At 38.5% G+C, this 23,553-nt stretch overlaps 1 protein-coding gene across 8 annotated transcripts in view; it reads right to left on the bottom strand.

Annotated features, from left to right (window-relative positions):
• LOC133551610 (neurexin-2-like) overlaps positions 1 to 23,553 on the bottom strand; it is a 439,020-nt gene that overhangs the window by 186,273 nt on the left and 229,194 nt on the right. For 5 of the 8 annotated variants that reach the window (XM_061898511.1, XM_061898517.1, XM_061898513.1 and 2 more), the window contains exons 9-14: positions 19,557 to 19,583; positions 7,404 to 7,523; positions 6,944 to 7,325; positions 5,815 to 6,005; positions 5,541 to 5,714; positions 4,587 to 4,706 (exon numbers count right to left, since the gene is read on the bottom strand). In XM_061898511.1, the coding sequence (XP_061754495.1) occupies positions 4,587 to 4,706; positions 5,541 to 5,714; positions 5,815 to 6,005; positions 6,944 to 7,325; positions 7,404 to 7,523; positions 19,557 to 19,583 (1,014 nt within the window). The remainder of the gene's footprint in view (positions 1 to 4,586; positions 4,707 to 5,540; positions 5,715 to 5,814; positions 6,006 to 6,943; positions 7,326 to 7,403; positions 7,524 to 19,556; positions 19,584 to 23,553) is intronic. The other 3 variants (XM_061898512.1, XM_061898514.1, XM_061898520.1) reach the window with 1 other exon arrangement.

The following is a 23,553-nucleotide window of genomic DNA, read 5'->3' as shown; positions in this document are numbered from 1 at the left end:
AAAAAAATTGATTCTCATTAGTCTGCCAAAGAAACCGGGACCCACAGACTGTGATCAACCTAGGATGATAAGCTTTATGAGTCATACCACCAAAATTATCCTCTAGAGTACTGCTGGCAAAAGCAATGAACAATATATGTCCAGATCTTTCGGCCAGCCAATTCGGATTTCTCTAAGGACAAGGGCACCAGAAATTCTACATTTACAGTCGGTATAATAATGGAAATATAGAAGGGCAAGCTGATTTATACCTGTGTTTTATAGACAATTCCGAAGCATTTTTGATAAAGTGCAACATGAAAACCTTTTTAGTGAGCTGGATATTAATGGGAAATACCTGCGGATTTTAAGAAACCTGTACTGGGAAAAAAAAGCAGCAATCAGTCAATTCAAGTCATTCAAAGGAGTGTTCGACACGGTTTTGTACCATCCCCTGATCTGTTTAACATCAACAGCAAAATGATCAGATGCCAAATTAGTCATTTTTTTACTAACAATTGTTCTTGTGCCATACTTTTTTTCTCCCTACTGTTGCATTACTTTTAGCGTGGAAGCTGGGCTATTCAGGCAGCAATTTCCGACCATTCTGTGGCGTGCGTCGCCAGTGCATCTCCTACTGTGCTTTAATGATTTTGACCTCAAACTGTTTCAAATCATCGCCTCGTGTCTTTTAATGTACCGCTTTTGGTTGACCTCGTTTTTACAGACAGCAGTTAAATCTCTTCCTCTCTTCTTTCCTACATGAAAAAAACAACCAATCAAGTTCTAATTCATTGACGCTATTCTGTACGAGTGTCTAAAATTAGTCTAACATGCAGATTTTGGGGATGTGAGAAAAAGCCAGAATGCTTTTAGAATCCCCGCACATGCATGTGGAGAACATGCAAACTCCCCATGCACATAAATGCCCAAACGAATAATCAAACCCCTTAAAAGGGAACTGCACATTTTTTTTTAATTTTGCAGATCATTCACAATCATTATGGATTTTTTTAATGCATTGTAAATATTAAATAAAAAATAAATAAAAGTCTGCTTATAGCTGAGCCAATGGGAGCTCCGCTGTTCCGTCCATAAAATCTGATACAAAATTGCCAACAATTCTAAATTCACCTTTTGTGACTCGAATAATAACCAAGTATTAGTGATATCATTATTTCAAGCGCTAACACAGGCGAACTATTTAGAGCGGCGCCATGATCACTAGCTTGTGTGCCTATGTTTACATCATCGAGTGGCCTGCTGCTTCCTCGCTTCCATGTTCCCTGTAGATTTATTGTAGATCGTAAATCATGCCTCTCACCTGGACACAAGACGTCTGAGGAGGCAATCCGACAAGATAAGACACTTTGACATCTATATACGACTCAGTTTCTTTGCAAGGATTATGCGACAGTTTTCATCTAAATGGGAATATATGATAATCCCAGCAGTCGGCATCCTAATAACAGCAGACCTTGCACAGTAAGTGATGTTTTACTATGTTTGTTGGCTCTTATAAAGTTTGGAGTAAGCAGAAATACGTGATGAAGAAAAAAAAGAAAAGCAAATGTCATGATGCGTTTATGAAATTAATGCGCCGCGTATGCTTAAAATGATCAAAATACATAAACATCAAAGATGTACTAAATGTGCCCATTACTACATTACACATATACTTACATCATGTATATAAAACCTTCATGCAGGTGTTTGGATGTTTTTTTAGGGGCTCTATAAGTAGAATTGAATGAATCCCATAGGCTCCATTATAAGTGGACTTTTGATCGCATTTATTAAATATTTAGAATGCATAAATAAAAAACAAAAAAAAAATGTCTTTCATAATGATTATGAACAATAGACAACATTCCCAAAAAGGTGCAGTTCCCCTTTAATCTCTTGACTGTTAGGCTCAACATGCTAACCACTACTCGGCTTCCCTTGTCCGCTATACGACGATTATTTCAAAGATGATTAAAGATACTTTTAAAAGGAATACAGTCTTTAATTGAAATGTACAAAACAGAGATCTCATTTGCAACTTTTTCCACCTCAAAAAAAAGGCTAACCCGCTCGTTACACAAATAACCACGATAGAAATTGGATAGTTCAGTGGCACCGACTTTACTAAATGGAGGAAGTAAAAGTTGTAACAAAGTTTCTGTATGTGAACCAGCGGAAGGATTATTACCTTTGCCAGAGGGGAGCTACACCTACCAACATTCCTGATTATTGTCTATAGCAGACCTGGGCAAATTAAGGCCCGGTGGCCACATGCGGCCCGTTAAGCTTTTCAATGTGGCCCGCCGGACATTCCCAAATATTTTTTTGATATTTAAGATGCAAAGTGTAGCTGCCATTATGATGTGCAGTCATGTTTTCAAATAACTGTAAGTCTTGAATTATACAAAGTATTTCAATGGTTGGAATCTGCGCTTTTGAATTATATAATAGTTACTATGGTAAACTAATTAGTTACTATGGTAATGTAAGTCACAGCAGCTCAGACGAGGCACCAAGCAGTGTGGGTGGGGAGCGTTTCCACAGAGTGTTTCCAAAGCGTCCTGAAATGTGGGTGTCAGGGACAAACGCGCAAGTAGATTTTTACAACAAAGTTCTACAAAAAAAGTGATATTATATCAGATTGTAAGTGTTTTTTTGTTTGTTTTACCCTTCACATTCATATTTCGCCTTGTTTGTTGCATTTTTGTTGTGTTTCGCTTGACTGTAAATAATGTGACTGGAGAGGGGGTGTGACGTTCATGTGTTCTCAATTGTCAGTGATTTATCCTTCATAGTTAAAATTGTAAATCCCACATTCTTTATATTCATGTACATTCTGGATGTCTCATTCAATAAAATTTTTTAAATTCCATTCTGTTTCCTAAGGGGGTCTGTCATAACGTTTTTAGCATTCAATCAGACATTATTGTGATGTTTTGTATTAGTGTTTTTAAAAATGTGTGTGTGTCCCCGTGCGTATATATATATATATATATATATATATATATATATATATATACCGTATTTTTCGGATTATAAATCGCTCCGAATATGGCACCAGCCGAAAATGCATAATAAAGAAGGAAAGAAACATATATACGTCACACTGGAGTATAAGTGGCATTTTTGGGGGAAATGTATTTGATAAAATCCAACACCAAGAATAGACATTTGAAAGGCAATTTAAAATAAATAAAGAATAGTGAACAACAGGCTGAATAAGTGTACCTTATATGACGCACAAATAACCGACTGAGAAGGTGCCTGGTATGTTAACGTAACATATTATGGTAAGAGTCATTCAAATAACTATAACATATAGAACATGCTATTCGTTTACCAAACAATCTGTCACTCCTAGTGAATAACTCAGATGAAATCTTCTTCCTCGATGTCGTTTCTAAACAACTCTGTCAACTCCAAAGGTTTGCGCCGCTTCCTCTTGTCGTTTTCTACTGCATATTTCACTAATTCCAGTTTGTAATCTGCAGGACATGATTTCCTTTTCGGGGCCATTTTTGTTCAGCCATTCTCAGTTTTTATAAGTTACCGCCAACGATGAAATGATCCATTTTAATACCTACGGCAGTAGCATATAGCATATAGCAGTTAGCATCCCATGACCCACAATGCACTTCTGCCATGACCCTCCCCTGCTGAATTCTTATTGGTTGACGTGTATGTGACGATTACTGACGTGTGTGTGACGATTGGTGACATTTTCTTTGTCTCTTCCGCGAATGAGATAAATAATATTATTTGATATTGTGTAGCAGTCCATGATTTCCTTTTTGGTGCTATTTTTGTTCAGCCCTTCTCAGTTTTAATAATTTACCGCCAACGATGAAATTATCCATTTTAATAGCTACGGCAGTAGCATATAGCATTTAGCAGTTAGCATTCCATGACCCACAATGCACTTCTGCCATGACACTCCCCCGCCAAATTCTTATTAGTTGATGTGTATGTGACAATTGCTGACGTGTGTGTGACGATTGCTGACGTGTGTGTGACGATTGCTGACCTTTTCTTTGTCTTTTCCGCGAATGAGATAAATAATATTATTTGATATTTTACGGTAATGTGTTAATAATTTCACACATAAGTCCCCAGAGTCAAAATAATTGCCCAGGCCTGGTCTATAGACAAATACTTTTTAGTGAATAAGAGATGTTGGAGGCCAAAACACGGTCAGCAGATTTTAGACATGTCACACAAGGAAGCAGCAGCTGCTATGAGGAAGGCAGCCAAAACTGTTAGCAGGTAAAAGTCATCTCTTACTTACTTTTTCTGCTCACAATAATCTGTTAATCATATTTCAAGAAAACATGAGGAACGAAATCGATACATTAAATAAAACCAGTCAGAAGAAACTACATAGACCCAAAAATTCACATTTACTTTTTTTATCTCCTGACACTGATTCCCTTACATTTGAAACACACGCACACGCGCTGCAGTCTGAAGAGACTAGTTAGCGCCAGGGGCCGAGACACCTGCAGTCAGTGATGCATTTTGGGTAAGCAAGGAGGACATTTGTGGTGTTACTGTACCTTGTGGTGACCAATCAGAGCATGGAATGAAACAAAAAGAGTACTCACGGTCACTGCAGAACGGCCCCCCGTAGGTCGTCATGGTGCAGTCACAGGAGAAGCCCTCCCACAGCTGCAGACACACTCCCTGATGGTGGCAGGAGTCCTCGGTGCAGGTGGTGCTGGGACCTGCACAGTGTTGACAAAAACACAATGGGAGCCTTCTCTTGATTATGTTTACGCATCATCACTATATTACAAAGGGGCTTAGTAAGACTCACTTTCTCTCTGAAGCTGGATGCAAAAATATACTTTAAATAAATTTAAAAAATCAATTGAAACAATAAAAAATATAGGTAAGACTTTAGTATGGGTAACAGTCCCCATTAATTAGTTGCTTATTAACATGCAAATTAGTAACATATTGGCTCTTAATTAGTCATTAAATACGTCTCAATGCCTTATTCTGCATGACCTTCTTATACAACCAACCCTAACCAAATAAATCTAAATCAAGTCTTTTGTTACTCAGAATATGTTCCGCTAGTGTCCAAATAACTCTAAATTAAGTCTTTGTTACTTAGAATATGTGCTCCATACTAAAGTGTTACCAAATATTAAAAATGTAAAATGTATAGAAAAAATAATCCCGAATCTTAAAAAAATAAAACAGACTAATTAAATGAATAAAACACATTCAGAGAGGGGAATATACATTTGGTTTCTACTTAATAATGATTAATACTACTTATACTGGTATATGCATTATCATTTTCCTTTGACTGCTAAAAATTGAAATAACAAAATATAATTAAATAGACTTTTGTTTGTTTTTGTAGAAAAACATCACATCCTATTTCACCTGAGACATGAAATATTACAAAAGTCTCTACAGACTGACTGATTCAGAGCATGAACATTGTCCTTGAACCAGATCTGACCCGTCTATCAATGCATTCGGATGGAAAATGGGAGAATGAGCGCAGTTGGAATTCACAGGTTTTTTTGTTTTTCACGCCTCACCTTCACAGCCGCGATCCACCTCGCCCACCTTCTGAAGGGCGTCTGCCAGCAGGTCAGGGAGTCTCCCGTTCAAGTCCACTGATGCCAGGCACCCCTTGTAACCTTCCCGGGATGCTATCAGTCGAGGCAAGCTGACGTACATGCTCTTCCCCACACCTCCAATGTACAGCTCTCCTGTGACATGGAAAACAGGGTGTGCCCAACAGACTCTGTTATAGCAGAAGGATGTAAACCATTGCGTTACAAGAATACATTCATACTGTAAATAACATACCTTTTAAATCAAGGTTGCGGGCTCCATTGGCGTGTTGCGTGACGGTGCGTACATCGATCTTTAGCGTGTGCACATTGCTGTTGTCACGGGAGATGACCACGTTGTGCCACTGGTTGTCATTGAGAGGCTTGTCGGAGTTTCCCTTCATCAGCGACGGTCCATTTCCCAAGTCAAAGACATAATGTATGAACCTGCAAGAGGGCGCAATCATTTGATTAAATCCACTACTTTTCCATAGTATACGATTTTTCTAGATTACAATACCACTACAAAAACCTAATTGTATTTCTGCTTGGCTTATTTGATGACTGGAACCCATAATTCATGTTTACATTGTTTCTCAGGGAAAAAAGGTGCTTCAATATACAAACGTTTCTATTTACAAACCCTGTTGGAGAACCTATTAGGTTCACAAATTGAGGTTTCATCCATCCATTTTCTACCGTTTGTCCCTTTTTGGGGTCGCGGGTGATGTTGGAGCCTATCTCAGCTGCATTTGGGCGATAGGTGGGGTACACCCTGGACAAGTCGCCACATCATCACAGGGTCAACACAGATAGACAGACAACATTCACACTCACATTCTCACACTAGGGCCAATCATTACCTCCGCTGCTGCTTACTGCTCCGCTCACCTCCCAGATGGGTCAAATGCAGAGGTTAATTTCATCACACCTAGAGTGTGTGTGGCTATCAGTGGTACTTAAACTTAAAATTTAGTGTTACAAATCAACCTATCCCCAGGTGCATGTCTTTGGAGGTGGGAGGGAAGCCGGAGTACCCAGAGGGAACACACGCAGTCACGGGGATAACATGCAAACTCCACACAGAAAGATCAAACCCAGGACAGGAGTTCTTCCTTGAATTCAATAGTGTTTCTCACTTTTGGTCTTAAAGTGAATGCACACATATCTTTTTTTTGCACCAATGAGCTGTTATTTTGGAGTCATGCTAAATAATAAAAGTGGAGTAGAGTCCCCAATGCTTAGGATTCTTTGTTTGGGCACTCAATTCCGCTGAATAGTTAGTTACGCGCAATGTTTGCCCATAAGATAACAGAGAGGTAAAAAACTGAATCACATTAAAAGTCGGGCTGCCAAACATCGAGGTATATATGATCTTAGCTCACCCTTTGACCAGTTCCACCACAATGAAGTCACTTCCATCTCCGGAGTTGTACAGTATGAGGCCGTCAGGACTGGTGGTCTTGAATTGAAAGAAAAGGTGCATGGAGGCATAGGCCTGCAAAGTGGAGAAGGCCAGATAACTAGCCTGAGTCACGAAGGTCACCGGATTGGCTACAATGTGCCTCATGCCGAATCGCGCATTCAGCTCGCAGTAGGAGATGTCTCCGTTCTTGCACTGGTCCAGGTAGAGCATCCCGTTGAAGGAGAGGGCCTGCAGGTGGCCGATAAAGTTGGAGGGGATGACCGAAGTGAAGCGGCGCTCCGTCATGATCCCTGTCTCGATGTTGTTGAACTCCAAGCGGGTGTGAGCGCCACTCATGAACCCTGGGGAGCAGCATTAGAAGATAATGTCGTTTAAAAGTTCGATAAACTGCACGGAAACCTTTGTGTGACCGCGGTTACCTTCTGCTGTGACATTGTCCACAGAGAGCTGCAAATGCTTCCCCCGTCGCACCACCTTCACAGAGTGCCACTCATTGTCATTCAGCTTGTCGCCCAGCAGGAGTACCTCGGGTCCTTTGCCTAAGAGGTGGAGAGCGTCAAGTGACAATCACAGAAAACGAGCGTGGCGTCCTCTCTCATCAGACGACACTTCTAAAGTGAACAACTGAACAATGCACACTCATTCACATATTGCTCACACAACCACCAGCCTGCAAGCTACAATTCCTACTCTACCTCAGTTCAAAGCCATAGAAGGAAACATTCGTTTTAGCTATGCGAACACAAAGTTGAGAGATATTTTTTTGATTGCAGTTTGCTATTTAGCACAATTACGTACAAACACTTTTTCATCAAACTTCTTGGAAGAAAAATTCATTACATTATGATGCAGTTGAAAATACGCTACATTATATTGTTCTTGAATCCAATGCATGTTCTCAATGCTAACGAACAAAGGCGTTGTCAAACACACAAATATGTTTCATGTAATTCCCTCTGAACCAGGTGAAGGTAGCCTGCTACCAAATAAACAGCTGGATGAACAAATATCTTCTCTTTTGTTAAGGGAATATACAGTCATGGTCATAAGTTTACTACATACAATTGTAAACTTTTTTTGGTTTCTAATAATTTCTACAACTCGTATTTTTTTTTTTCTGAAGTGATTGGAGCACATACAAAAAACATTCATGAAGTTTGGTTCTTTTATGAATTTATTATGGGTTGACTGAAAATGTGACCAAATCTGCTGGGTCAAAAGTATACATACAGCAATGTTTATATGTGGTTACATGTCCCTTGGCAGGTTTCACTGCAATGAGGCGCTTTTGGTAGCCATCCACAAGCTTCTGGCAAGCTTTTGGTCGAATTTTTGACCACTCTTTTTGACAAACTTGGTGCAATTCAGCTACATTTTTTGGTTTTCTGACATGGACTTGTTTCTTCAGCATTGTCCACATGTTCTCAATAGGGATTAAGTCAGGACTTTGGCAAGGTCATTCTGAAACCTTAATTCTAGACTGATTTAGCCATTCCTTTACCACTTTTAACGTGTGTTTGGGGTCATTGTCCTGTTGGAACACCCAACTGCGCCCAAGACCAAACCTCAGGGCTGATGATTTAAAGTTGTCCTGAAAGGTTTGGAGGTAATCCTCCTTTTTCATTGTCCCGTTTACTCTCTGTAAAGCACCAGTTGCATTGGCAGCAAAACAAGCCCAGAGCATAATACTACCACCACCATGCTTGACGGTAGGTGAGGTGTTCCTGGGTTTAAAGGCCTCCATTTTTCTCCTCCGAACATATTACTGGGTATTGTGGCCAAAAAGCTCAAGTTTTGTTTCATCTGACAACAGAACTTTCCTCCAGAAGGTTTTATCTTTGTCCATGTGATCAGCAGCAAACTTTAGACGAGCCTTAAGGTGTCGCTTCTGGAGCAAGGGCTTCCTTCTTGCAGGGTAGCCTCTCAGTCTATGTCTACACTAAGCCGGATAAACCCTCAAACGAATAATTACTTAGCCTAAGCTCCGTTTCAGCCACACTAAACTATCGTTTAAGGTCCCCCTCCTTGGATATTTTTTTCACAGGTTACTGCGCCGTGTATTTCTTGAATCTCCGGCTCTAAATTTTGTATGCACTCTTTGATCGTTTACTGAGTTTGGAGAGAAAGTGACGTCAGAAAGCTTCATAATTAAGCGGTTTCGTAACCCGGAGCTAGCCACTGGAAATATGAAGGCGAGTCATTCAGACATGCCCGTGTTTCTCCTTCCGTCTGTAGAGACGCTTGTGGAAATCACACATGAATACTTTAAGAGAAAGCGATAGCAGGTATTTCGGACACAACACTTCTCAGACGGCAAAAGAACTTTTGAATGTCCAGGTCAGCTGTGATTCTACTTACCGAAAAACGTTTGTCCATTTGTCGAAGGAGAGACAACGAGAATGAAAGCTGATGTGATAAAAAAGGTGCTTTGTATTACCTAGCCATCGAGGGAAGACTATGGAAAACGGTTGGACGGGCAAAGCAGACTATCAGTTATTGTCCGCCATGTATGTTGCAGACTCAATATCTAGGTCCAGAATATATAAAGTCACCAAAACGAATAGACAATAAAGGTGAAGGCAAACGAGTAAGGAGTGTCCTGACCAGATATCTAGATCCTGAGATTGATTGTTGTACAATGTTCTTTGTCAAATTGTGTACTTTCACGTGTTTACTAAAGATTTGATTAATTCATGATGGCTCTGGTGTGATGAACTAAAATAGGACCCTGCAGCACACTGGATTCAAGTTAATTGAAATACCACAACACTGGACATTGTTCAGATAAGTTACATTTAAAAACTTGCACACAATGCAACACTGGAGGAGACTATGACGTGCGCATTTTCCGCTCATGAGTATTAGGTCGCGTTGCGCCGGCGGACGGAGAGGGGAGGGGGTTTTAAACGGTGGCATTGTTGTATGTGGACACTGATAAGGTCAGGTGGGATTTAGCCTGGATAACCTTATGATAACCTTAGTGTAAACAGGGCCTCAGTCCATGGCGATGCAAAACACGCTTGACTGTGGACACTGACACCTGTGTTCCAGCAACTTCCAATTCATTGCAGACCTGCTTTTTGGTGGTTCTCGGTTGACTCTTGATCATCCTGACCAATTTTCTCTCAGCAGCAGGTGATACCTTGCGTTTCCTTCCTGATCGTGGCAGTGACAAAACTGTGGCATGCACTTTATACTTACGAACAATTGTCTGCACAGTTGCTCTTGGGACCTAAAGCTGCTTTGAAATGGCTTCAAGCGACTTTCCTGACTTGTTCAAGTCAATGATTATTTTTTTCAGATGTGTGCTGAGTTCCTTTGACTTTCCCATTGTCACGTTTGTAACCGAGTCTAATGACTGCATCACATGAGCCCTATTTAAATGGGCTCAGAGAAGGTTTGATTGATTAATTGAAACTTTTATTAGTAGATTGCTCAGTTCAGCACATATTCCATACAATTGACCTTTAAATGGTAACACCCGATTAAGTTTTTCAACTTGTTTAAGTCGGGGTCCACGTAAATCAATTCATGGTAATAGACAACAGGTGTCGTCAATTATAATCACTCACATGAGGTTAAGAGGCCATACCATGAAGCTAATTTGATTTGATTGTAACTTTTCTGGGGTAGCACGGTGGGGAGGGGTTAGAGCATCTGCCTCACAATACAAAGGCCCTGAGTAGTCCTGGGTTCAATCCCAGGCTCGGGATCATTCTGTGTGGAGTTTGCATGTCCTCCCTTTGACTGTGTGGGTTCCCTCCGGGTACTCCGGCTTCCTCCCACTTCTAGACATGCACCTGGGGATAGGTTGATTGGCAACACTAAATTGGCCCTAGTGTGTGAATGTGAGTGTGAATGTTGTCTGTCTATTTATGTTGGCCCTGCGATGAAGTGGCGACTTGCCCAGGGTGTACCCGCCTTCCGCCCGATTGTAGCCATTATTGCCAAACCCACCCGGATTTTCCGGGACACTCCCGAAATTCAGCGCTTCTCCCGAAAACCTCCCGAAATTCAGGCAGAGCTGGAGGCCACGGCCCCTCCAGCTTCATGCGTACCTGAGTGAGGACAGCCTGTTTTCACGTCCGGTTTCCCACAATATAAACAGCGTGTCTGCCAGATGACATTATAACTGTAGAATGATCGAGGGCGAGTTCTTGGTTTCTTATGTGGGTTTATTGTTAGGTAGTTTCATTTACGTCCTCCCAGCGCGGTAACAACACACAACAACAGCAGTCACGTTTTCGTCTACCATAAAGCAGTTCATCTGCCGTAAACAGCAATGTTGTGACACTCTTAAACAGGACAATACTGCCATTTACTGTAAATGCACCACAACACCTCCAGGCAAATTCAACCCTTTACTAATACCCTCCTGCATTCACATCCCATCTCCCCGGATTGTAAAAAACCTAATGTAAATAATCGAATGTATTTCTAATGTATATACTTGTTGTTATGCTATCTGAACTAACTATGTTCTCTGCTCGCTGTACATATCCTACTAAGTAAGACCTACACTGTTTCAATGTCCATTTCTCTGTTGATGCAATTGTTGATGACTGAAGTACTGATATCAACCAAAGCTCCTCATCCCACCCCCCGGATTGTAAATAATGTAAATAATTAAATGTATATACTATGATGATTAACTTATTTGATGACTGTATTATGCTGATAGTATATATTTGTACCATGAATTGATTAACGTGGACCCCGACTTAAACAAGTTGAAAAACTTATTCGGGGGTTACTATTTAGTGGTCAATGGTACTGAATATGTACTGTACTCTGCAATCTACTAATAAAAGTTTCAATCAATCAATCAATCTTGCATATGTGACGATAACATCTACGGCTTTTAGAGAGTGCAGTCCACAACTGCGCACACAACAGCTGTAAAAATACTCCTTCCCTCTTAACCACCCCCCGCCCCCAACCACGCCCCCACCTCCCGAAATTGGAGGTCTCAAGGTTGGCAAGTATGATTGAGGCACCCCCCGCCACCGCAAAAGGGAATAAGCGGTAGAAAATGGATGGATGTAACTTTTCTACATCAAAAATTGTATGTTGCTGTATGTATACTTTTGACCCAGCATATTTGGTCACATTTTCAGTAGACCTATAATAAATTCATAAAAGAGCCAAACTTCATGAATGTTTTTTGTGACAAACCCAATCACTCTATCACAAAAAAGAATAAGAGTTGTAGAAATTATTGGAAACTCAAGACAACCATGACATTATGTCCCTCACACGTGTATGTAAACCTTTGTCCAGGACTGTATGTTTGCTGTTTTTGGAACTGTCCACACCTCCAAAAGTGTTTGGTCCCACAGTAGGGAAGGGATTCATATGACTCAGTCCTGGATGGATCCCGTGTGACAGGAAGGTGACAATGTTATTCATTTTGCAATGCAGTGTGCTGAAAATGAGGGAAAGCGCCGCGCTACATAGCAACTGACCCCTGTGATCAAAGTGTGAAACACATTTTAGATATTCAACACTTTACTGCCATTTGATGGCTGAGGTGGATAGTGCACACCCCCCAGTTCGTCACGTTTCATGTGTCAAGTAGACAGCAACGAATGGGGCCATATGAATCCCCTTTCTACTGTATCATCTCAAGTCATCCTGAATCGTTCCTGCGTTGCAAGATGCAAACGTTTGAAGCTTTGTCAAAACTCTTTTACAATGAGCCAGTAAGTTACTTATTTATCAACACAAAGGAAATAGTTTTATTTTTTCTTAAATGGCATCTGGGCCAAAATGGATTGATGGATAAAGATCAGCACTCCAACATTTGTTAAAGCGCTTTCTAGTATGGGTGTCAATATGGAATCACTCCCCCCATCCTATAAAATGGTATGGTCTAATCATCTTAAGTCATCCTTTTTAAAACTGGAAGGTGACCTGCTAACTGTTAACGCCTTGGTGAAAATCTGAGCCAACCCTTTTTTTTATTTTTTGAACACCCCTTCCCCCCACAGGGAGGACATAAAAAGGCTCGGTCTTAGTCCCGTATATTCGCCTATGTTCTATGGCTTACTCGCCGCTTTCAAAATAGGTCAAGGCGCAGAAGCCTGCTACTGCAGCACCGTCATCCTGAATCAGTGGCGGCGCAACAAGCCGACACGCCGGTTCAAAGGAGTTCTGACATCGCTTGGGAAACTAATTGGCCATGCCTAAGCTTGACTGGGCCTAGGGGGGTTTGTCAGTCTAATTGAGCTCTGGGTGCACAATTACAGGGGACGCGCAGAGGACAATAAATGGCGAAACATCAACCGGTTCCCGTGCACTTTTGCCGTTTTATCCCTGGGGAGATGCAACACGGGGGAGCTTTTGACCATTGGTGCACATACGTAGCAGTATCGATCGGATTGGCGCCTGCTCTCTCTACATATGATGGATTATCTACAACAGTATGTTCGAAAGCAACCACGTGCAACACAAATATTGAAAGATTGACTGTAAATTTCCTTCATGAACACATAATGATTGGATCTTATGGTGGAAGCGATGATGGAGTGCAGGTGCCACGTATTAATTTATGTTCGCTTCTCAGTGGGGAGGTGACCGATGAGGGAATTTATAGTACAGTATTTGTTTTGTTAAAGGACGATAAATAGACCATAGGGTATTATTAGCACTCCTTTGAACGTAAGTTGCTTTGTTGCGCATGAGAGCACTAAAAAAAGGGAGATTTTGTCCGTTTTGATCTCCACTGATAGCTGGAAAGATAGCGCGTCATTTTGTAGGTGATCTTTAAGAGGGCGCTTGGATCTGTACACCAATCAAAGCGTGCCGATTATGTAACTCTGGAAAAACTAGTCCTCCAATCCCAACGAGGTGCTGGTACTTCCAACAATAAGTGCCTACTAAGTTTCCAGCTGTGCTTGGCTCGTCTTGATGCTGCAGATGGGCTGTGTCCCCAATTCCCATTTTCGAACAGTCTAGACCCCTGCTTAGTGAATGTGAAGTCTTCATTCTGTAATGAAGTTTGTGTAAATATTCCCCCCACACCCCCATCCGCAAATGATATCTGCTAAATAATTTAGGCAGCTAATTGGGTGCCTCTAATTTTTTTCCTCATCAAATTATTCGACAAATCATGCACCCATCATTACAGCTGTTGGGTTAATAAGTTCCTTTGGAAATAAATGCTGTGGTGCAGATGATAAGTTCTCAGGCATTCTTTCCATGCTGGTACAGTGCCATCTGCTGGAGGAAAGGAGCATGTGACTGGGCTGAGGTATCATAAGACAACACCCTTTTTTCAAAACATATTTTTCCATGCCATTTCTGCACTTTTTACTATTTTTTACAAATGTTTTCCTTATTTTACTGCTCACTGCAATGCAACACACCCACACACGTGAATACACAAAAACACATGTGCACACACAACTTACCTGCATTGATACACTCCTATCATTATAATAGATTGATTATTTGCACCCAAATGTGTCTAAATGCAACATTAACTATCTAATAAATATGACCCTGATCAAATCAATAGATCACCATGAGACAAAATGACAATAATACAATATTATTTTAACTTGTAGAATAAAAAAATTGATTAAAAAAATGGTGTCTGACACATTCATGGAATTTTTTACTCTTTAATGATGCCGCCACACAAAGGTACCATCACTGGTGTTTTTAGATACGGGCCACATGCACAAACATTCCCCCCCACGCAAGGAAGATGGGGAGGCCAAAAGAGGGTCTCAACCCGGGCAGTTACCTAGAGCAGTGGTTCTAAACTTTTTTTCAGTGATGTACCCCCGTGAACATTTTTTTAATTCAACTACCCCCTAATCAGAGCAAAGCATTTTTGGTTGAAAAAAAGAAATAAAGAAGTAAAATACAATATTAAATCGTATACCAGTGCAAAATATTGCTCATTTGTAGTGGTCTTTCCTGAACTATTTGGAAAAAAAGATGTGAAAATAACTAAAAACTTGTTGAAAAATAAACAAGTGATTCAATTATAAATAAATATTTCTACACATAGAAGTAATCATCAACTTAAAGTGCCCTCTTTGGGGATTGTAATAGAGATCCATCTGGATTCATGAACTTAATTCTAAACATTGATTTACAAAAAAAGAAATCTTTAACATTAATATTTATGGAACATGTCCACAAAAAAATCTATCCGTCAACACTGAATATTGCATTGTTGCATTTCTTTTTACAGTTTACAAACTTACATTCATATTTTGTTGAAGTATTAATCAATAAATATATTTATAAAGGATCTTTTAATTGTTGCTATTTTTAGAATATAAAAAAAAAATCTCACGTACCCCTTGGCATACCGTCAGGGACCCCCAGGGGTACGCGTACCCCCATTTGAGAACCACTGACCTAGAGCAGTGATTCTCAAATTGTGGTATGAATACCACTAGTGGCTCCATCTAGGGGTACGCCAAAAGACGTCTGTAAATGTTTATGTATCAATTGTTTGATGTTGTTTGTGCATTGTATGTTATGTTATACTGGCCACAAATATTAATATTAATTGTTAAATAAAACCCCTGACTTGTTTTAATGAATACATAGGCCTAGTGTGCTACTCTATTTTAATGTGGGTCATAATGGTTGTAATTGGAGAGCCAGGTGTTTTCTGGGGCGGTAGTTAGTTTGAGAACCGCTGTCCTAGAGGAAAAGTGTGTTGATTACTACACAATAGAACATGTAAACTATAGCAACACATGTTTGCCATGGCTGCTCAGTACAAAATCAATAACGTAACAAGACCAAATCACCTTAAAGTAATAATGGCAGTTAACTTCTGTTTACACTTGAAATAAAGTTAAAATCCATACGCCTTTACTCTCGACACGTCTTTAATATGTCATTTTTTATGTAACTGTTTTGTCATACAGCCGCTATCTTCTTTTTACACTTCACAATTGAATGTCTTAAAATGTTACTTAAAACAGCCTTAAGGATCGTTTATAATTTCAATGGGAAAAATATAATCTAAATCTCAACATGTGCACAAACAACTGGATGAACCTCGGATATACCACTGGTAAAGTTAAGTTAAGTTAAAGTACCCATTATTGTCACACACACACACACTAGGTGTGGCGAAAATATTCTCTGTATTTGACCCATCACCCTTGATCACCCCCTAGGAGGTGAGGGGAGCAGTGAGCAGCAGTGGTGGCCAAGCCCGGGAATCATTTTTGGTGATTTAACTCCCAATATGCTCTAAAGCTGTATTTATATTTTCAATGAGAAAAATGCATTCTAAATCTCAACATGTGCACAAACAACTGGATGAACCTTGGATGTACCACTGGTAAAGTTAAGTTAAAGTACCTATTATTGTCACACACACACACACACACTAGGTGTGGCGAAAATATTCTCTGTATTTGACCCATCACCCTTGATCACCCCCTAGGAGGTGAGGGGAGCAGTAAGCAGCAGTGGTGGCCAAGCCCAGGATGCATTTTTGGTGATTTAACTCCCAATATGCTCTAAAGCAGTATTTATTAACCATAGGGCCATGTGAGGGTCGGCAAAAAATGGTCGTATGGTGTACAGTTGTAATACACTTTTCTGCCACTTGTGGTAGTAATGACAATATCAAACAAACAGAAGTCTGGCGCTAAAGTTACAATGAAGTTTCTTAACCGCAAATATAATGACTAAGGTGATGGAGCTGTTTTGTCATTTGCACTTTAATTTAGATAAGAAACATAATAATACTTTTTAAAAATTAACTTCATAAGAACTTATTTATTTCAACTCTGCGTAATTGTATCAACACCTATTTTTCATCAGTTTATATGAGTTCCTTCTTTTGCAGTATATTTGATTACAGTAGTATTTATTTGGGTAATCAGCCTGATTTAAGCCTTAATAATAAACTTTGTGATTAACAAATGGTTTCATATCATTTGACAAATTGTATTCTGTTAAACTATAAGTAGGTAAGATATAACCATTAAATATGATTAAAATCAAGAGCAACATTCCTAATCCAGTGTTAATATTTTAGCGGGCCCTGAGTCCCTCTGTCGTTGAAAGTTTGGGCCGAGAGGTCAAAAAGGTTAAGAACCCGTTTTCTAAAGATTTGTTTGATGTTGAGCATGATGCATCCTGTCAAATAAAACAACTTACATACTGAAAATACACAGTCAAAAGTGGATGCTATTGTTTTCATAAATCCTACATGAATAGCTTGTGGCTGGCAACCAAATATTGTAATGACTGTACATAGAATCCATAGACATTTTGCATGGTATATATCAGAGAGGGTGCTTTTTGGTACTTTTATACGCTGTAGTCAAGACTGCATCTTTCAGATAACAGCAATAACTCCAAAATAGTCTAATGAATCCATTCCATAAAACAATACAATAAAGTCATGTATTTTGAACATACAAAAACTGTTATTAATTGTATTATGTTTCTGTCTCCAGCATACTGGATGGTGTAGTTTTAGGCTGACCTAGTCTTTAACAGTTACCGATGAAAGTGGCAACGTCATCTTGAATTAACGCAGGATAGCAAATGAGTGGTGATGCAGGAAGACTGGTTTGATTCAAACATGTATTCAGTTAAATTTGCATAAGAGTATTCCACCAGACATATCATGATTAAAGTATCTATAAATAGATCATCTTTCAGCAGTGAGAGAGTCGGCTCTAAATGGGATGAATTGGCAGCAAGCAGTGCTCTCTTCCTCCTGATGGCCCCGATAATCTTGTCTCATACTCATCTATTGATTAGATGCACGGCAGTATAATCTTCAGCTCTGCTGCTAGAGTGGGATTAGCAACACAGCGCCATGTATAAACTGAGGATGAGTCGGGCTTTTCTCACAAAAGATAAATGCTGTTTACTCATGCTATTATCGACAGACATCAGTAATGTGAGCTAATTGGTCACAGGACTATGTTGGATGCCAAGTGTGGAATATAAATAAATAAATAATGATAAATGGGTTGCACTTGTATAGCGCTTTTCTACCTTCAAGGTACTCAAAGCGCTTTGACACTACTTCCACATTTACCCATTCACACACACATTCACAAACTGATGGAGGGAGCTGCCATGCATGGCGCTAACCAACACCCATCAGGAGCAAGGGTGAAGTGTCTTATATCGGATGTATACATTTACTCTCAAATGTGGATCAATGAAAGGCAAAGGCATGGCCTTAGAAAAGAACCACAATAGTAGGTGCAATTGTATTATCATAAAAAACAAGACCATGATTGAAAATACTGCCATTCCACAAAAAAGGTTATTGCAAGAAAGTAAATTATTTAAAAAATAAATAAATAAAATAAGGAAAAATAAAAGCATACTGAAAATATAATACTAATATTACTGTATAAATAATAATAACAATAATACTAATATTGATAATACACCATTAAGGATGATTATTATAATTCCTATTAAATTATTATACTGTATAATGTTTATATATGTTTTTAATAATAAATATATTCAATAATATAATAGTTATTAATAGGAATTAAAAATGTTGTTAGTTTTATAATAATGATAATAACAACAATTGTTATTTTATTCTTCTAGTAAAAACATCAATAATAATAATATTAATAATAACGATTTTTGTAATAATAATTATCTTTGTAACCATTATAATAATTATTATTGTAATTACTACAAATACTAATATTCATCATAATAAAAACATAACAACATGATTGATAGTGGTTATTAAAATTCATATGACATTATAATTATTATAATACAATTAATTTTTTTACACATAATACATCTTTTTATGGTTGTTATTATAAACATATTTGTATTAGTATTGTTGTTATTAATGATGGCAGTAGCAATAATAAAAATAATAGTAATTGGCATTATTGTAGGTATTATTATTAATATTGTAAAACATCCATAATAATAATAGTAATAATAATAATAACAATTGTTATTATTTATAGTAATATTAAATGTATTATTTCAATTATTATGATTACCATTACAAGTATTATTATTCATATTCTTAAACTGTTTGGCACACATTTTTATCCTGCCATTCCAAGGTTATTGCAAAAAAGTAAATTATTAAAAAAAACAACCTAATATTGCTATTACTATTATATTAATAACAATAATAACTAAACTAAACACCTGCCCAATCTAAAACCAAAGTGATCTATCGTCTAAATCGTCAATCATCAAAAATAGCGGTTTATAAATAATAATGATTGTATTTTACAAAGATTCAGAGGTGCACTACGTAATATTGTGAAATGTGTCTAATATTTTCATTACTCTATTTAGTTTAAAACAAGACAGTACAGTAGGATGCAGTGCAACTTCACATCACTGCAGACTACAACTACAATAACAAAAATATTGTGGAAAATTAAATACAAATGAGTTATTTCATTGACCCCACGTGTTGACAGCATTGGATAATGCAGGCGTAACCGATATTCTGTCAGGTGAGATTTAGGCACACACTGTAGAGCAACAAGGATGTTAGCTTCACATATGAGCAGCTGTGTTTTGTTTGGCATCACAATAGTGTAAAAACGGTAGGAGACACTTACTGAGGTTACAGTCTATCCTGATACAATCTGGTGAGAAAGAGAGTGAGATGGTGAGATTAACAGAAGGAAATAAAATAGAGGGAGGAGAGCATATTTCACATCCTTCATGGTACAATTCTGCAGAACACGTGAGTGCTTCTCAGAGCCCACCATCCGGGGACAGCCTCGAGAGTCTAAAGCGCCCCTTTCCTCCCACCCGCGGTGCAAATGTCATTAAGAGAAGAAACAGTGAATGGAAGGAAACATCTCAGCGTGCGCTACGGGGGAATGTAGCCGATCAATGAGCACTTTGAAAGAAGAGGTGAAACACTCGTTTCCCTCGCACTGTTACCACCTCGGATTGTGTCGCCTGGTATCGGAGAATGGAAGGCAGTTACCATGGCGATACTCGCTTTGGGGATGGTGTGCAAAACGCATAGACTCAGGCCAATGGCCTATACATTGGAAGTGGAGGTAATGGCCACAACAGCTAAAGTACCTCCACATGACCTTTTTAGAGCTCACGTGTCTCTAAAACCTGTCTTTTAAATCACTCACTGGACACTTCATTAGGTACCCCTCCACAATGTCACTTATTATCAGCATGTTTATAATTATGTTTCAAGTTTACTAAATAAGATAATTCAGCTGCAGTACCACACCAGTTTCATTTACTGTGTATATCACGTATTTGGCCCGCAGCATCAGTTCATGTGGTCTGTGAAATACTGGAACTGAATGTGTCAATAAAGTACTTATCATTTTTAATGTAATAACTCAGATAGAAAAAAAATGTATGTACAAACTCTAAAATAAATAAATATCTGCTTGTCACCTTGAACTGTGGTTTCAAAGTTAGTTGTCCATCACATTGTATAAAACAAATCTAATAATCAAATGCATAGGCAATTGTGTTTTTAATATCATTTTCTGAATAGTCTTTCAGCGGTTTACTTGTTTACAGTGGGAACTAAACATTGCCTTTAAATATATAGGAAATTAGTTTTTTTGGGGAAAAAATTTAAAAATCTGTTTATTTTTATTTTTCCAAGCTGCTGCCCCTCCCCTGAAGTCTACCGGTGCCATTTAGAGAAAATACAAATATTGAACAATCGGTCAGTGAAAACCTCTTCTGACATTAAATGTTTCTTTTGGAACGTAGTACATTGTGCAGGTGTACTTAATATGTTGACCTGTCAGTGTGTAAAATACAGGAGGTATGGCTAGCAGACTAAAAACTGGATTAAAAAAAATAAAAAATAATTAATCAATTCATTAAATTGCTTTATTGTTTTTCCTAATCAAATATTTGACAATGTGTTTTCCCAAGCCAACCAAGCTCCTTCTTCACCATTGCACTGAAGTGAGCTGAGATGTTTCCTGCTCATACTGAGGGTCTGCATGGCGCAAATGCTTTTTGCACGTTAACTGCAGAGGAAAGAGGCGATTTGCACAACCTGCAGCCACGCTGAACCTGCCACTGCGGTCTGCTGCCATTTGCCTGAGCCTACAGGCGCTTAAAGTCATCTAAAATCCTAGATATAATTCACTTGGGCTGGAAATAGATCCCCGCTAACTAATTATTTGCATGTTGTGAATAATGAAACCCATGCAAGTGCATGAATAGGCTACATCACGTGGCTGAGAAGTGCTCTCGAGCTGTCAACCATCACAGAGCAGTGGATACAGACAGCCAGAGACCACAGTGTGTGTGTGTGTGTGTGTGTGTGTGTGTGCTTGTGTGCATTAATGGCACACCCTGATCCCAGCGAGACAACTCTAAACGTGACCGGCCTGTGTACGTGAAGTGGCCAAGTCCGTACAATGGCCACTAAGGGTATTATGTGACAAGTGATGATAAATGTTGTCTCTGACTGCCTTCTCCTTGAACTGCAGACAAGCCATAGAAGGGCTGAAAGAGCTGAGAGACGGTCAGACGGGACCTGACCACAGCATGAACTCAGGGAGAGGGAGAGGGAGAGAGAGAGAGAGAGAGAGAGAGAGAGAGAGAGAGAGAGAGAGAGAGAGAGACAGACAGACAACGGAGTGTGAGACAGGCAGAGACAGAAAGAGAAGACCATAGTTGCTTAAAAAGGCAACAATCTCTTGTGGTTTATGCCAAAAAAAAACTATAATAACATCACAAAGACATTTAAAATGACTTACACTCTCATCTTTAGACCATTCAGATCATGTGGATATGTATATATACATTTTTCATTTATTTATTATTATCATAATTATTTAAACATTTACAGAGAATAATAGAACATAATTGCAACTGTTACATATAAAAAATTAAGACCTCAAATGCTTTAATTAATCCCAGTTGTTAAATTACTTAAAGCACACAAACGACACGAGCAGGTGACATTTAAACTTTGGACAAATAAAATAATGCTGTTTGGGCTAATAATTGATTTAATATTTTAATCAGGAAAACTCAACTTTTTGGGGGTAATTTTGCCTATGATTCACAATCTCTATGTAGGACAAATAAAAATGTTTTTAATTTTTTTGTGTATACTAAATCGTAAATAAATGCGATCAAACATCCTCCTACAATGGAGTCGACGGGATCCGCTCTATTCTGCCAATAAAGCGCTTAAAAAACATTCAAACACCTCCATTAAGGTTTCATATACAGTACATGTGTTAAGTATATATGTAATGTAGTAACAGGCACATTCAAAAGAACATCTAATATTTACGTATTTTGATCATTTTAAGCATTCGGCGGCGCATTAATTTAAAAAAGGCATCACAATGTTCTCTTTTTCCTTTCACAACTTTACTGATTACTATCTGCTGTAACTAGGATGGCGACTTTTTTTTTCTTTGAATGCTGGGATTTTCCCAGATGAAAAATGACTCATAATCCTTGCAAAGACAAAGCGGGGGTTGAACCAAGCAACTTTTCGTGTCTTTCTCGCCATTTCGGGGTTTAAATTGGATGCCAAAGTTGACCAACTCGTCGGAGTATGTCCTCATCCTTATACTATCAAAGTGAGAGGCATTATTTATGATCCATGATACACTTTCACCAGCTTTGAGACGAGAAAGAAGCTCCCCAGTCAATCATGTCTACATAGCAACACAAGCTAGTTACCTCTCTGTGATGACGGTGCTGCTATAAATAGTTTGTCTGCGTTAGCACTTATAATTACAATATAGCTAATGCTTGGTAAATATTCAAGTCACGAAAGGTAAATAGAGTATTGTTGGCGGTTTTTGGATGGTTATAGAGAGGGATTTATGGTGGATGACGGAATAGAGGACCTCCCATTGGCTCCATTGTAAGCAGACTTGTATTTACATTTCTACTTATTTTAATAATTTAACGAGTTAAAACGCTTTTTTTTTTTTTTTTAAATACACCCTTCGTCTTGTTTTTCAATAATGATTGTGAACGAAATTTACCAAAAAGTGAAGTTCCCCTCTAATCGCAGTGGTTGCTGTGGATTCATTTTTATCATAGAAAATTAGATACCATCCATTAGTAAGCCATATTACTGTAACTAAGAGTGTTGAGAAAAAACGACTCACACATGAATCGCATTCCTATTTATTCTGACTCTAAATCGATTAATAATTTTAGAAAATTGATTTTTAAAAATCTGTTTTAAAAATACATTTATAGGACATCTCCGTGCATACTCACTTCATGTATATAGCAGCCAAAATATACTTTTGTAACTCATAACATCTTGAAAAGTTTTACAATAGTTTTTATACTAAATTTTATATTGCCAGATTGGATTTAAATTGAGAATCAATCCTGAATTGAAACGACACACAGAGACTCGGAAATGAGTCAAATTGTGAGTTGTTGCAAGATTCACATCCCTAATATTAATGGTATTTCATTTTGCTTGAGCAAAGCGCCTCAAGAAAAAGAGGGAAGTAATTATTTAATTGATAATTAATCACCTTTAAAGGGTGACTCACTTTTTGTTCTTGGAATTTTGCCTATTGTTCACAATCCTTATGAGAGACAAGAAGACAAAAGTATTTAGTT

Source organism: Nerophis ophidion, linkage group LG04 (genome assembly GCF_033978795.1).
Source record: "Nerophis ophidion isolate RoL-2023_Sa linkage group LG04, RoL_Noph_v1.0, whole genome shotgun sequence".
NCBI lineage: Eukaryota > Metazoa > Chordata > Actinopteri > Syngnathiformes > Syngnathidae > Nerophis > Nerophis ophidion.
The sequence above is the reverse complement of the archived record's forward strand: the minus strand, read 5'-3'. Positions and strand labels throughout refer to the sequence as shown.